General features: G+C 30.9%; 1 protein-coding gene across 1 annotated transcript in view; it reads left to right on the top strand.

The window, feature by feature from the left end:
* LOC143045386 (protein ecdysoneless homolog) overlaps nt 1–15,236 on the top strand; it is a 38,967-nt gene extending 23,731 nt beyond the window's left edge. Inside the window, exons 12-14 of the mRNA XM_076217844.1 lie at nt 4,560–4,621; nt 5,175–5,413; nt 5,825–15,236. Of these exons, the coding sequence (XP_076073959.1) occupies nt 4,560–4,621; nt 5,175–5,413; nt 5,825–6,202 (679 nt within the window). The 3' untranslated portion in view covers nt 6,203–15,236. The remainder of the gene's footprint in view (nt 1–4,559; nt 4,622–5,174; nt 5,414–5,824) is intronic.
* The last annotated feature ends 706 nt before the right edge of the window (nt 15,237–15,942 follow it).

Raw genomic sequence — 15,942 nt, 5'->3', positions numbered from 1 at the left:
ACTTTTTTCTCAGGAACTACTATACAAGGATTTCTGAAATTTGGTTTCAGGATTTATACAAGTTAGCTTTACCGTGTGATGCGTTTTCAGATTCATCACTCAACAACTTCCTGTTTACCGAACACTTGCATATTTTTACACTATTAAAATTATCCACTTGCGGCGGGGGTATCATCAGTGAGCAGTAGCTCACAGTTTCACTTGTTTTCTATCAATTCTCAGGTTAAAATTGAGAATGGAAATGGGGAATGTGTCAAAGAGACAACAACCCGACCAAATAAAAAACAACAGCAGAGGGTCACCAACAGGTCTTCAATGTAGCGAGAAATTCCCGCACCCGGAGGCGTCCTTCAGCTGGCCCCTAAACAAATATATACTAGTCCAGTGATAATGAACGCCATACTAATTTCCAAATTGTACACAAGAAACTAAAATTAAAATAATACAAGACTAACAAAGGCCAGAGGCTCCTGACTTGGGACAGGCGCAAAAATGCGGCGGGGATAAACATGTTTGTGAGATCTCAACCCTCCCCCTATACCTCTAACCAATGTAGTAAAGTAAACGCATAACAATACGCACATTAAAATTCAGTTCAAGAGAAATCCGAGTCTGATGTCAGAAGATGTAACCAAAGAAAATAAACAAAATGACAAAAATACATAAATAACAACAGACTACTAGCAGTTAACTGACATGCCAGCTCCAGACTTCAATTAAACTGACTGAAAGATTATTATACCCCCGCTTTAAAAAAGGGGGGTATACTGTTTTACCTCTGTCTGTCCGTCCATCAGTCCGTCAGTCCGTCCGTCAGTCCGTCCGTCAGTCCGTCCGTCAGTCAGTCCGTCCCATGAAACTTTCGTCACATTTTTCTCAGGAACTACACATCCACCCTTTCTGTAATTTGGTATCAACATTTATATATGTCAGCCATACCGTGTGATGCGTTTTCAGATTCATCACTTGACAACTTCCTGTTTACCGAACACTTGTCTGATTTTACACATGATAGCCAAGTTGAAAATTTTCGTCACATTTTTCTCAGGAAATACAATACAAGGATTTCTGAAATTTGGTTTCAGGATTTATATAAGTCAGCTATACCGTGTGATGCGTTTTCAGATTCATCACTCGACAACTTCCTGTTTACCGAACACTTGTATGATTTTACACATGATAGCCAAGTTGAAAATTTTCGTCACATTTTTCTCAGGAACTACAATACAAGGATTTCTGAAATTTGGTTTCAGGATTTATATAAGTCAGCTATACTGTGTGATGCGTTTTCAGATTCATCACTCGACAACTTCCTGTTTACCGAACACTTGTATGATTTTACACATGATAACCAAGTTAAAAATTTTCGTCACATTTTTCTCAAGAACTACAATACAAGGATTTCTGAAATTTGGTTTCAGGATTTTTATAAGTCATCTATACCGTGTGATGCGTTTTCAGATTCATCACTCGACAACTTCCTGTTTACCGAACACTTGCATATTTTTACACTATTAATATTATCCACTTGCGGCGGGGGTATCATCAGTGAGCAGTAGCTCGCAGTTTCACTTGTGATTTCATCATATGAACATCAGGCACAATCCTTCCCGTTAGGGGTTTAGTATCATACCATCATAACATATATGAGAAGAACATAAGCTACTTATTCAATCCACGGTGGTCAGTCATTGATATATAATCATATAGACCCTCTCTATTTAATATACTTATAACAGAGACATATGATACTTATAATATTGTATTATATGTCTGCTTATAGTGACCCGATGAATTTTTGTAAAAGATTTTAAGACTGGAGAATTTCAGAAAAGGTTTCAATAGTGATAGGTACTTTGGGATAGGAAACTGTTTTTCTAGCCCGGCTCCTCCTTTTTTTTCAAAATTCCATTTTTTTTGTTTTCTATCAATTTCAATAATGTTAGTGTTTATCTGTATATTATGAACATTCATTACTATAAATAAAGTGTATTTTCTTTTTACTATCAATTCTCAGTTTATTAATATCGATCAACGGCGGTCATTGATATATTATATAGACCCTCTCTATTTAATAAACTCTGTGACCGTCTTTGATAGTAAACTTGAAAATGATAGCAGATAGCAAACACACTTATTCCTGTATGATCAAAGTATACAGAAACCAGATGCTCCGCAGGGCGCAGCTTTATACGACCCCAGAGTTTGAACCCTGAACAGTTGGGGCAAATATGGACACAACATTCAAGCTTGATACAGCTCTGAATTTGGATTGTGATTAAATAATTGACACAACATAGGTTTCTGACACAGAATGAATGTGGTCTAAGAACTTATACTTAAAAACTTAAAAATTTTAAATTAGACATTAATCTATTATGGTCCAATATCAAAAATCTAAATACATGGTTAGATTCAGCATATATCAAAGAACCCCAAGAATTCAATTTTTGATGAAATCAAACGAAGTTTAATTTTGGACCCCGATGTGGACCAACTTGAAAACTGGCCCCATAAGCAAAAATCTTAATACATGTTTAGATTCAGCATATCAAAGAACCCCAAGGATTCAATTTTTGTTGAAATCAAACAAAGTTTAATTTTGGACCCTGATTTCGACCAACTTGAAAACTGGGTCCATAATCAAAAATCTAAGTACATGTTTAGATTCAGCATATCAAAGAACCCCAAGAATTCAACTTTGTTGAAATCAAACAAAGTTTAAATTTGGACCCTGATTTGGACCAACTTGAAACTGGGCCCATAATCAAAAATCTAAGTACATGTTTAGATTCAGCATATCAAAGAACCCCAAGAATTCATAGATTTCTATTTACTTATACTAAAGTTATGGTGCGGAAACCAAGAAAAATGCTTATTTAGGCCACTTTTTGGCCCCTAATTCCTAAACTGTTGGGACCATAACTCCCAAAATCAATCCCCACCTTCCTTTTGTGTTCATAAACCTTGTGTTTAAATTTCATAGATTTCTATTTATTTATACTAAAGTTATTGTGCGAAAACCAAGAAAAATGCTTATTTGGGCCCTTTTTTGGCCCCTAATTCCTAAACTGTTGGGACCAAAACTCCCAAAAACAATCCCAACCTTCCTTTTGTGGTCATAAACCTTGTGTTTAAATTTCATAGATTTCTATTTACTTATTCTAAAGTTATGGTGCGAAAACCAAGAAAAATGCTTATTTGGGCCACTTTTTGGCCCCTAATTCCTAAACTGTTGGGACCAAAACTCCCAAAAACAATCCCAACCTTCCTTTTGTGGTCATAAACCTTGTGTTTAAATTTCATAGATTTCTATTTACTTATTCTAAAGTTATGGTGCGAAAACCAAGAAAAATGCTTATTTGGGCCACTTTTTGGCCCCTAATTCCTAAACTGTTGGGATCAAAACTCCCAAAAACAATCCCAACCTTCCTTTTGTGGTCATAAACCTTGTGTTAAAATTTCATAGATTTCTATTTACTTAAACTAAAGTTATAGTGGGAAAACCAATGTGTCTTCGGACGACGATGACGCCAACGTCATACCAATATACGACCGCAAAAATAAAATGGGTAACCGAAAGTCTGTTCTGCCTTAAAATTCCTTCCAATGATGGAAACAATATACGGAGTTCTTTTTATTCGTTTTTCTCCCAAAATAACCCAAACTGAATAATCATAAGAATGGATGATAAATGAGACTATGCATGATACCTATAGAACACAAAGGCATGATAATTAATTATTGTGGGAAGAAGAGAAGCGACACACAAAATGAGGTCTTCTTGTTTAAATAGTATAGATTAGACATACTAGTTAAATAATCTGATTTGGGTCTTGGTGGCTGAGTGGCCTAAGAAGTCCAACTACTGTATAACTAGCATTTCATCACTGAGGTTGTGATTTTGAATCATGTATGTGGCAGTTGCACTTGACCTTTGTCTTAAATGACTAGGATTGTCATTTTTACTTTCTGGAAGGTTGATGATTCTCTCCAGGCCCTTTGGTTTCTCCATCAAATAAAATTGACTACCAGACTATCACCACAGACTACCACTGTAGTGATAGTCATATTAAACACCAATCAAACAATCATTAAATAATCTGTAAGTCTCCTTATTGATGAGGGATATTATATTTTACTCTTTTGTAATTGTTAGCTGAGTTTTAACTCTCTGGAATGTTTAATTATTTTTTTGAAATCAATGCGTAAAATTTCAAGTATGATGTCAATGTGTCTTACTTTGATTTTACTTTTCTTTGATGTCATGAAAAAAGCAACCATACTTGCCCGAATAATTCAAAGAAGGATCACAATGTTACTACATCTTTTAAGAAGATCACACATGCAGTGTAAATATCATTAGATAAGCAGATATCAGACATATTTTATAGACAGAATAACTTTTTTTGTTCAATTTATTGTTATTTATGAATTAAATTGTAAAGGTTTCAAATAAAAAAATGTTTATTAATAATAATTATCGTACTACAGATTCACCAGGCTTTGGTTCACTTTCGTTTGTAATTTCTTAATAATGATTGTTTAAATTTTTCCAGAGAGGATGATGATATACAGTTTGATGGTACTGGGTTTATTACACAGATGCAGAAAATGTTTGGTAAGTTTTATATACAAGTGTACAAATACTGTTAGACATTTATATTGTATGTTAAAAACTTTGAATTCAAGACCAAAAAATTCTAAATTCAGAAATTATTAGTTATATTTATTATGTAAAATTAATTCATTTTAGAATGCACCCTGTAGTTACAATTCCTCTTACAGGATTCATTAATTTGGTGAAACTTTGAACATTGTAAAGAATCAAATATGAAGAATTAGATGAAAGCAGGTGATTCCAAGAAAAAAATAACTGCCTGAGAACATGTGTTACTAAAATAAATGCATTCAGATCATCTACAGTTTAGTTGTTAGAGTTTTCAAAAGAGTTTCAATTAGACCAGGCCTGTCTGTTTCAAAAAAAAATCTAATGACAAAATTGATGATTATTCATGACCAGTGATGACTTACAACCTATTTTAGTCATAAGATTTTATTTGTTAAACATAACCTGGTAGTGCAGGTTTCTAAGTTCAGTATTTAACTTAGAAGTCATGAAAGAACAGAATATTGCCTGAATACTAATGTATTGTATTGAAATATTTTTTAAGAGTTTAATGACAATGATGATGCCTCAAGTTCTGACATGAGTGAGTATGGATGGGAGGAATCAGATGAAGATGTTGATGACCGGCCACCTGTTTCTAAGTCAGGGAAGAAAGGAAAGGGACCAGTCCAACCTACAGTTAAGGATTATATGAACATGATGGACAGGGAACTAGCCACAACAGATGTTGGTAAAAGTTTTGAAAGAGTAGGTGGAGATGAAACCACGGCTTCAAAACCAAAGGTAAAATATTGTAGGGAATGCATTGAATGTATATAAGTCGTCTTTAGAATAACCTCAACTGACACAAACATCTAGAACGAAATATTTAGGCCACCGCTTCAAAGTAAATTGAACCAACTAAAACACTAACACATTGTTGACTACTTTTTTCTCTTTTAATTTTGAAATGGATTGCAGATGTAGTTGGAATGTTGATTATATATTGAGATTACAGAAAAAAAAACCAGAAAATTAAATAATATAAAATAAAAATCTATTTCATGAAAATGTGTGAATCGTTTCCTAATTTACTCTGTAAATGTTTTTTTCCTGAAAATATTTGATAAGCTTTTTATCTTTTTGTGTAAGTTGAGGAGTTTAAATATCTTTTACAAGATTTCATATTGTAGCATGTCAAAATTTGTTTTACAGGTAAATGGTAATGGTAAAAAAAGCAAAAAGAGTATTGAAGAAGAAGATGATGGATTTAAACCAGTTGACATTGATATGACTGTTGTCAAAAATATGTTACAATCTCTAGAGTCTCAGCAAGGACTGGCTGGTCCAGCCTCAAATATACTTGGGTCCATGGGAATCAAAGCACCAGCACCAATGGCCGAGGAAGATGATGACACAATAGTTCCTCCTAGAAGTTCAAAATCAAGAGAAAAGAAGAAATCTGGTCCTAAAATTCCTCCTCGGCCAAAACCTACTGATCTTCCGGTAGCACCTCCACGACATCATCGATCACCTAAAAAGTCAGCTGACTCTAAACCCCCTTTGCTTGTTAGACAAGAATCTAATGTTTAATTTTTTTACATTTACTTTATTTGTACTAAGGTTGTTATAATTCAGAGATTTTATTATGATTGCATAATATATATTATAATTATACTCTGATTCAGTAGTTACTTCAAAAATGCCATATCATTCGAAATTTACCTCTACTCTACCTATAATCAAAAGTTTAGATTAAACTTTGTGTTGGGAAATATTACCTCTAAATAACCAATCTTCTAAACTCCTATACAATCTAAAATCTGGTATTGACCACTTATAAAAAGTTTTTTTTTCTTTGATATTTAACTAAGTTTACTGGTAAAAAATAGTATTATTTATGTGGAGTAGTACCAATGGGGGGCTGTCTGCTCTAGTTGTTTCCTATGCAATGAGTTATGAACCATTCAACCAATCTTTTTACATTTAATATACTTATGCTGCTGGCAAATTTGAAGTTCAATATTGACTATTTTCACTATTGCCACTTAGGAGTTACGATCCCTGAAGAATTGGGAAAAGATACTGTATGCTGTTTCCTTAGTTTAACTTAAAAAACATTCTACCCATGCTATTAGAGTTGTATATATTGTTATTGTTTACAAAATGGAAGTTAAATTCCATATTGAGGAATTTCAAATTTGGCATTCAGGAGTTATGGTCCTTGAATGATCGGAAAATGGCACTTTATGTTGTTTCTGTGCAATATTATGAAAACTGTTCTATAAATGCATTTAAATTTTTAAATGTTGTTACTGATGAAAAAATGGCGATAAAGTTGTGATTTAACTTTTACTATTTGAAGGTAATGTCCTTAATTGATTGGAAAGTGACTTTATATAGATTCCATGCTGCAACCTGAAAATTCTTGATCTTATCCATTAGAAAATGTAATATGTTGTTTCTCAAAACAAAATGAAAAGTCAACATTGTTTTTGATGTAGTATGTGTTTGAATGACAACTGTTATTTGTTTTTGACTAGATTGTCTTGTTTTGTTTAATTCAATCAAAGTTCAAAGATGGCAGCTCTAACAGAACAGTTTCTGATTCAGAGTCAATATTTCATTATTAAGTTTGATTCATAAAATCTTAAAAAGTAGGTATCACTGTTCATGAAGTGATTTCAATTTGATTTCATTTTTGGGTTTCAATTCATGAATGAATACAAAATTGATTTGTCCACACAAATCAAATATGACAGTTATAAAGGATTTCTTTTATGAATGTATACAAATGTGTTCAGTTTTGAAATCCATTGATTTAATGCAGAATAAATCAGCATAGACTATGTTTTTTCTCTCTCAGGTAAATACAGCAAATGATATGTCAGAAAAAAAACCTCTGCGCTATCTCAAAAATGTAGTGTTTTAATTCAATCAGAAGTTTATAAATTTTAAAAATAGTTTTTTTCATTTTCACATTTAAAAACTGTTTTTGATATGCATTTATATGATTATACATTTTTCTCCTCTTTGGCTATAGTAATAAGTGCAATAAAGGAGAAGACTTGCAATAATTGGTTGATTTTTCTTCACTGAAAATTATCCGTAATGTTTATTTTGAGTTTATTCATGCAACTTGCAATTCAAATTAATACATTGTGCAATTATAAACTTAACAAACTGTCTCTGTACAGACCAATCATGCATTAAAAAAAAATAAATTCTAATGTTTGTAAATAATTATTATCTATTGTTTTTTGTTTTGCTGTTATCATCTGTACTGAATAGATAGAATGAAATTCAAAACAGTGTGGCTGTGGCCATTGCTTGACACATTAAATTCATCCATTGACTGGGACAATTTAGTTGAACGTTTGTATGTAACGACCACTGCTCACTATGTACTTTTTAAAGACACTTAAACTATGGGGTCACCAAAGGTTCTCAACACCTTAATAAAGTAATTTGAAAATCTAATCAGAAATAACACGATGTTTTGATTAATATCAATTATATAAATCAAAACATAAAGGTTATTCCTGATTAATTTTTTGAATTATTTTATAATTAAAGGCGTTAAGAAACCTTTGGTGACCCCACAGTTTAAATGTCTATCTTAGGTACGTCATGAACAGTGGTCGTTACAGACAAACGTTCATGTAAATGTTCCCAGTCAATGGATGAATTTAATGTGTCAATCAATGGCCACAGCCACACTGTTTTGAATTTCATTCTAGTAACAATGTTAAAGGCATTGTTCTGTTCGAATAATGACTATTAAAGTCAAGTTTTTGAGGCCAAATAACCCCCCTTTGGAAATTCCTGGGTATGGGCCTGCTGAGGTAGGCAATGTGTGCATTGTGGTGTGGTAAAGTTTTGGTGGATACTGAAGTGGTATTCCATAGTTTTTACATGTAAATACAATAATATCTAGATATAAAAGACAACAAAACCCATGTTATACAACAAAAATACATTTGTTTGTGTCCACATGTTTAAACCAATGAGTGGGTAAGAATATTTTAGACAAGATATATTAATTCTCAAGATTTGCATTCTATATGGCAATTAAGATATAACTTTTATATTTATTTTTTATTTTTTTTGATGAAAAATCTTTACTAATAATTATGTTTGTTTTCAAATAGTGTTTTTCACACTTCTGCACATTGGAAGATTGCAATCCTTCTCGAAATTCATATTTGTTATGCAGAAAAAAAATAAGGTTTTTCACAGTTAATCATCTATTTTATGGAAGATTGTATGGTGACCTATATAGATAATTTTGCCATGAGCAAAACACATACTGTAAATTAAGCATCAATTCTGGATTTTAACAATGAATTGTTGTTTTAATGACCATACACTTACACATTTTTGATAAGGTCAACATTATTGTGGTTTTGTGCTTTTTTTTAATATAATTTTAATTTTTTTTGTAAAAAAAATATATTTTACCTTAATCTATACACATGTAATATTTAAATTTGTTAATTGTATTTTGTTTGTTAAAAATCTGTCTTAGAAAGAATTCAAACATTTATTTTGCAATGTAGGAAACAATTATTCCTTCCTTTTTACCTAACAATCTCGACATGCTGACTTTGCATTTAAGTACAATATGGTCATAGTTTATTGTTTGAAAATAACATTATTATTCATTGAAATACCATACATGTATATTTAGACATGGGGTCGACCTTAGTTTGTGCTGTTTTCCTTATTGGCATTTCATGAACTTGTGAAAAGCATTTAAAAATTAACAGTGAAATGTTCATGTATGGTAAATATTCATGGTTCAATGTGTAGCTTGAAAATGTATGTTAAGATTTTCTTATATAAGATAAACATAACTTCAATGTTTAGTAGGTGACATTGTCATGTTGCTGTACTTCCTAACTGATGTAAGAATAACATCATTTATACTTCAACTGTGCTATGTTTGCAGTCAGTCAAATTGTATTTACTGTAGAATCATTTGTGACAAAGTCACCAACTGTACAAAGCCTTGTTTGTTATGTCAACAATATGTTTTTATAGAATTAAATTCATGCTTTTGCTACGGTGTATAGAATAGCAGAATCTTCCTACTTTCTTCTAGAATAACAATTTATAACATTGTTTGGAATAGAAATTTCATTTTGACTCAACACAAAATAAAATTAAATCCTCTGTGAGCTTTGCATTTCAACTTGTTACTAAGGCTTGTACAATTACATTTTATATTCTAAGACAATAAATGGTAATTTTATATATAGATATATAAATATGTATCACTGGAAATGGATTCCCAGTAAAGAAGCTAACTTTAAACATTTTTGTATTTTTCCTTTTTTATATTAATCTTTATGTCTTGGAATATTTGGTATTTTTTTTTTATTTGTTCTTGCCTCATATGTACCACTTAGTATTATATATAAGACATCAACAAAATAAGTAGATTAACCTCCTTGTGATGTCACATTTTGTGTTATCATTTTAGTTATACATGACTTAATGACATCAGTCCGCCCTTCACCAGGAAAGTATAATCTAATAGTTGTTAGTTGCTATTTGTTATATTTGTTTTTCATTCCTTGTTGTAGCATAAATCAGGCTGTTGCTTTTCTTTTTCAAATTATTTTATATTTTGTCATACTGGGGCATTTTATAGCTAGGTATTTTTCATTGTTGAAGGCTTTACAGTGACTTGTAATTGTTCACACTTTTGTTTCTATGGTCTGTACAGATAGTTGCAAATGTCTCATTGACAATCATATTACATCTCCTGATGTTATAAAAGTAATGTCTATAATTGTGATCTAAAAAAAAAAGTTAAGTAAAAAGTTGGAAAAAAAACCTTTTTTCTTCTTTAATATTCCTCCAATATTACATCAGTTTAACACATGACTTTGTCAAAGCGTTGCTTGACAAAAACTAATAAATATCTGTATTCATTGTTTTATTTGGTATCATTTAATAAATTTTTCTATTTTTTCAATAAAAAGGTACTTAATTTTAATTTTTTCTGCTGAACAATCATCATTGGGTATAATATAAACATGCTGCTTTTAGTTATATCTGTTAAGCTAAATTATCAGTGAAAAATAATATAGCACCATTGACTTCATCTTTGGTAATTTAATACTTATGAGAGACCATTCCCAACATCCTCAACCTAACACAACTTATAACTGTTATAACTTCTAACATTCCATTTCTCATAACATTTGATTTAAATTAAAACAAAATTTGAAAGTAGTGAATTTAAAATTGTTTGGTCGCATGGTAGTTGTGTTAAGAAGATTTTAAAGTTGAAAATTGATACAAAACAGCCAAGTTTCTAAATTTCAATATAATTTCACACATTTTGTAAAGTTTTCTTTATTTCTTTAATTTTATCATTTTTTAAAATCTTCATATATGGCATTTATTTATATTATGTTTTGCTTATGTATGAAAATAAAGCAGATAATATGTATATACATGTAGTAATTGAATGAATTGTCTAGTCTTATGCTATTTTTATGTTTGAATGTCTGGTTTCAGTACCAGTCGTCAAGAATGTTCAGATTTAAAAACCTTTTAATATCAATACAAAACCAAAGTTAACATAACACCAGTATATCATAATACATTTTATCTAATATTTAAGGTAAAATTATTTCAGTTTTTGAATAGACTATCATTTATGTATTAAGGAATGTTGTATTTTATTTGGAAACAAACCATAATTTGGAATACATTGTTATTGTTGTCTGCAAATCAAAATTACATATTCTCATGAAACACATATATTATGTAATTACATGATGTTTAAAAAGCAGACATACTAAAATTAGAAATGACTATTTTTATGATATACATTTCTATAGTATTATCATTTAGGAAAGTTATACATTTTAATCAAGGTTCATGTTTAACCATGATGACGCATATTCATACTTTTTATACGACCGCAAAATTTGAAAAATTTTTCGTCGTATATTGCTATCACGTTGGCGTCGTCGTCGTCGTCCGAATACTTTTGGTTTTCGCACTCTAACTTTAGTAAAAGTGAATAGAAATCTATGAAATTTTAACACAAGGTTTATGACCACAAAAGGAAGGTTGGGATTGATTTTGGGAGTTTTAGTCCCAACATTTTAGGAATTAGGGGCCAAAAAGGGCCCAAATAAGCATTTTCTTGGTTTTCGCACTATAACTTTAGTTTAAGTAAATAGAAATCTATGAAATTTTGAAATAAGATTTATGACCACAAAAGAAAGGTTGGGATTGATTTTGGGAGTTTTGGTTCCAACAGTTTAGGAATTAGGGGCCAAAAAAGGGCCCAAATAAGCATTATTCTTGGTTTTCGCACAATAACTTTAGTTTAAGTAAATAGAAATCAATGAAATTTAAACACAATATTTATGACCACAAAAGGAAGGTTGGTATTGATTTTGGGAGTTTAGGTCCCAACAGTTTAGGAATTAGGGGCCAAAAAGGGACCCAAATAAGCATTTTTTTTGGTTTTCGCACCATAACTTTAGTATAAGTAAATAGAAATCTATGAAATTTAAACACAAGGTTTATGACCATAAAAGGAAGGTTGGTATTGATTTTGGGAGTTTTGGTCCCAACAGTTTAGGAATAAAGGGCCCAAAGGGTCCAGATTTAAACTTTGTTTGATTTTATCAAAAATTGAATAATTGGAGTTCTTTGATATGCCGAATCTAACTGTGTATGTAGATTCTTAATTTTTGGTCCCGTTTTCAAATTGGTCTACATTAAGGTCCAAAGGGTCCAAAATTAAACTTAGTTTGATTTTAACAAAAATTGAATCCTTGGGGTTCTTTGATATGCTGAATCTAAAAATGTACTTAGATTTTTTATTATTGGCCCAGTTTTCAAGTTGGTCCAAATCGGGGTCCAAAATTAAACTTTGTTTGATTTCATCAAAAATTGAATAATTTGGGTTCTTTGATATGCCAAATCTAACTGTGTATGTAGATTCTTAATTTTTGGTCCCGTTTTCAAATTGGTTTACATTAACGTCCAAAGGGTCCAAAATTAAACTAAGTTTGATTTTAACAAAAATTAAATTCTTGGGCTTATTTGATATGCTTTATCTAAATATGTACTTTGATTTTTGATTATGGGCCCAGTTTTCAAGTTGGTCCAAATCAGGATTCCATATCAAGTATTGTGCAATAGCAAGAAATTTTCAATTGCACAGTATTGCACAATAGCAAGAAATATCTAATTGCACAATATTGTGCAATAGCAATTAATTTTCAATTGGAGTTATCTTTCTTTGTATAGAATAGTAGTTGATAATATATGTTGGAAATTTACCAGACATGACTATGATGTCATTTTCTATTTTTATTTGCCAATAACTTTATGTAAATAACTTCATTGGAAATTTGCCAATATAAAATGTTGCTGATGAAGCTTTTTTTCCTTATCTTATCTAAAATGTTTTTAGATAATGTATGTTGGACATTTGCCAGACATGACTATGATGTCATTTTCTATTTTTATTTGCCAATAACTTTATGTAAATAACTTCATTGGAAATTTGCCAATATAAAATGTTGCTGATGAAGTTTTTTTTATTGTTTTATACAATAAACAATGTATATTCACTTTTACTACCAACCAATCTTTACCATTCAGTGATAACAAGCACTTTATTTTACATTTTAATATCTTATGATGTATTTAAAAGAGTAGTTATTGTTGCAAACTCCATTAGAAATTTGAATTGATATCAGTTTTGGAAAAAGGGAAACGGGGATGTGAAAAAAAGGGGGGGGGGGTTAAATTTTTCTCATTTCAGATTTCATAAATAAAAAGAAAATTTCTTCAAACATTTTTTTGAGAGGATTAATATTCAACAGCATAGTGAATTGCTAAAAGGCAAAAAAGAAACTTTTAAGTTCATTAGACCACATTCATTCTGTGTCAGAAACCTATGCTGTGTCAACTATTAAATTTTAGATTTAAAAAGTTTGAAGAAATCTTTAATTGATTTGTAAAATCTTGACATTTGTTTTGTGTATAAAAAAAACATATAATGTCAAAAATTTGATCACAATCCAAATTCAGAGCTGTATCACGCTTGAATGTTTTGTCCATACTTGCCCCAACTGTTAAGGGTTCGACCTCTGCGGTCGTATAAAGCTGCGCCCTGCGGAGCACCTGGTTGTAAATGGATTCTTTGTCAGTATTAATTTTATTTGTTTAGGAAATGTTGTTTTATACTTATTTAATACTGTTTATTCAGAAATTATTGCCTGCATAAAAATGGGATTTTTTTGAAGGATGATAAAAAATGTGAGATTTATTATGACCATATAAAGAAATCTGCATATATGTAAATAAACTCATCATAGATACCAGGACTAAATTTTGTATATACGCCAGACGTGCGTTTCGTCTACAAAAGACTCATCAGTGACGCTCGATTCCAAAAAAAGTTAAAAATGCCAAATAAAGTACAAAGTTGAAGAGCATTGAGGACCAAAATTCCTAAAAGTTTTGCCAAATACAGCTAAAGTAATCTATGCCTGAGGTAAAACAGCCTTAGTATTTCAAAAATTCAAAATTTTGTAAACAGTAAATTTATAAATATAACCATATCAATGATAATTCATGTCAGTACAAAAGTGCTGACTACTGGGCTGGTGATACCCTTGGGGAAATAAATCTCCACCAGCAGTGGCATCGACCCAGTGGTAGTAAATAAACTCATCATAGATACCAGGACTAAATTTTGTAAATACGCCAGACGCGCGTTTCGTCTACAAACGACTCATCAGTGACGCTCGTGTGTTAATATTTGATATTAAAATGGAAGTTCTTGATTTTTGCTATCCTCACTCAGTTGCATTATTAGCAATGATAAAAAAACTCCCAATAATTTCTGAATTAATAGTTTTATATGACCATTTACCTAAGGATTGTTGTAAACATATTTATCTCATAGTGCAATGTTTTTCATTTTGCAATATTTGAAAAGTTCTGAAAATTGTTGTTTCTCCAAAGTGTAGATATTCACTGATGTGCTTGATTTTTCTGATACCCATCCCTATGAAGATGTGTAAGGATTTCTGCCTTTACCTTTAATGATTGATTGTTGTTTTGACGATGAGCTAATTTTTAATATGTGTTTAGTATAATTATTTTTTTCAAATAGTAGATAAAATATGTAGGTTCTGAAGATTTTGTCGACCTGGATGAAATTTGGATTGCCAATGAAACTAGATATGCAGGTGAGGCAGATATTTCGTCTTTCACTAGGTCCTCTTTAGACCCGTTAAGAGAAATGTTTTTAATGTACAGAAAGTGGGCTGTATCATTTTTTTTTACTCATTATTCAGTCTTTTGCAGTTACCTTTCAAAGCAATACCTAATACGTTCTATTGCAAAGAAATGCTATATTTGGACAAATGATTATAAAGGTTTTTATTACCAGTTTGCTTTTTGTTCATTATTTTTCCCCATGAAAAGGAACTCATATTCAATCAAAGAACATATCATTGCACTATGATAACTTATGTTTTGCCTTAAATTTTAAACACTGTTATATATGATTATACAGACAATTCAATAGAACATTGTGCCATGAAAAATAAAAATAAATGGAAAAAGTGTAAAATTGTTGTTCTATTAGGCAAATGCTTTACGGGTGTGAAATGTAACTAGTTATCAAAGGTACCACACAAACAATAACAGATATATTGTGTTAGATAATATACCCCAGGTTTATCAACTTTCTACCCATAATCTGGTTACGTTTAACAAATTATGAGTAGCAGCTGCAAGCTCTTGAATACTAAATAAGTTGGAAATTATATCCCATGTGCAGGTGAAGGTTGTTTTAATTGCTACCTAGGTGGGGTTAAAATTTAGCACTTGCATTTTAAACGAGTTTGTCAGTGTGCTATTGATAAGTCTTGTCATATTATAAAACAAAACCTCATATGGGCAGACAATATGTGTGGGCATCAATGCAAATGTAGTCAACAAATTAAATGTTTTATTTCACTTTACACCATGTTAAAAACTGTCTTTCAAACTTCAACAAGACAACATAATTTAATAAGTTAACAGTACATTAAAAATAAGTTATGGTGGCCATATGCTATTTGACTAAGGTGCTTGGTATACAAAGTTATAAGCCTGGCATCTTTAATTGGTTGATACATTAAGGCAATAGATTTCAATATCATCAGGTACGATTGTATAGCTTATTAATTTCAAAAAAAATATTTAAAAAAATACAGAATTAATGTAAAGAGTTGTCATATGCAACTTGTAAGAAAATTGTACCCATATGAAATATAGCACTGTAGAAATATTTG

This window comes from Mytilus galloprovincialis, chromosome 9, assembly GCF_965363235.1.
Source record: "Mytilus galloprovincialis chromosome 9, xbMytGall1.hap1.1, whole genome shotgun sequence".
Taxonomy (NCBI): domain Eukaryota; kingdom Metazoa; phylum Mollusca; class Bivalvia; order Mytilida; family Mytilidae; genus Mytilus; species Mytilus galloprovincialis.
Note: the sequence above shows the minus strand (reverse complement) of the source record. Positions and strands in the feature narration are given on the sequence as shown.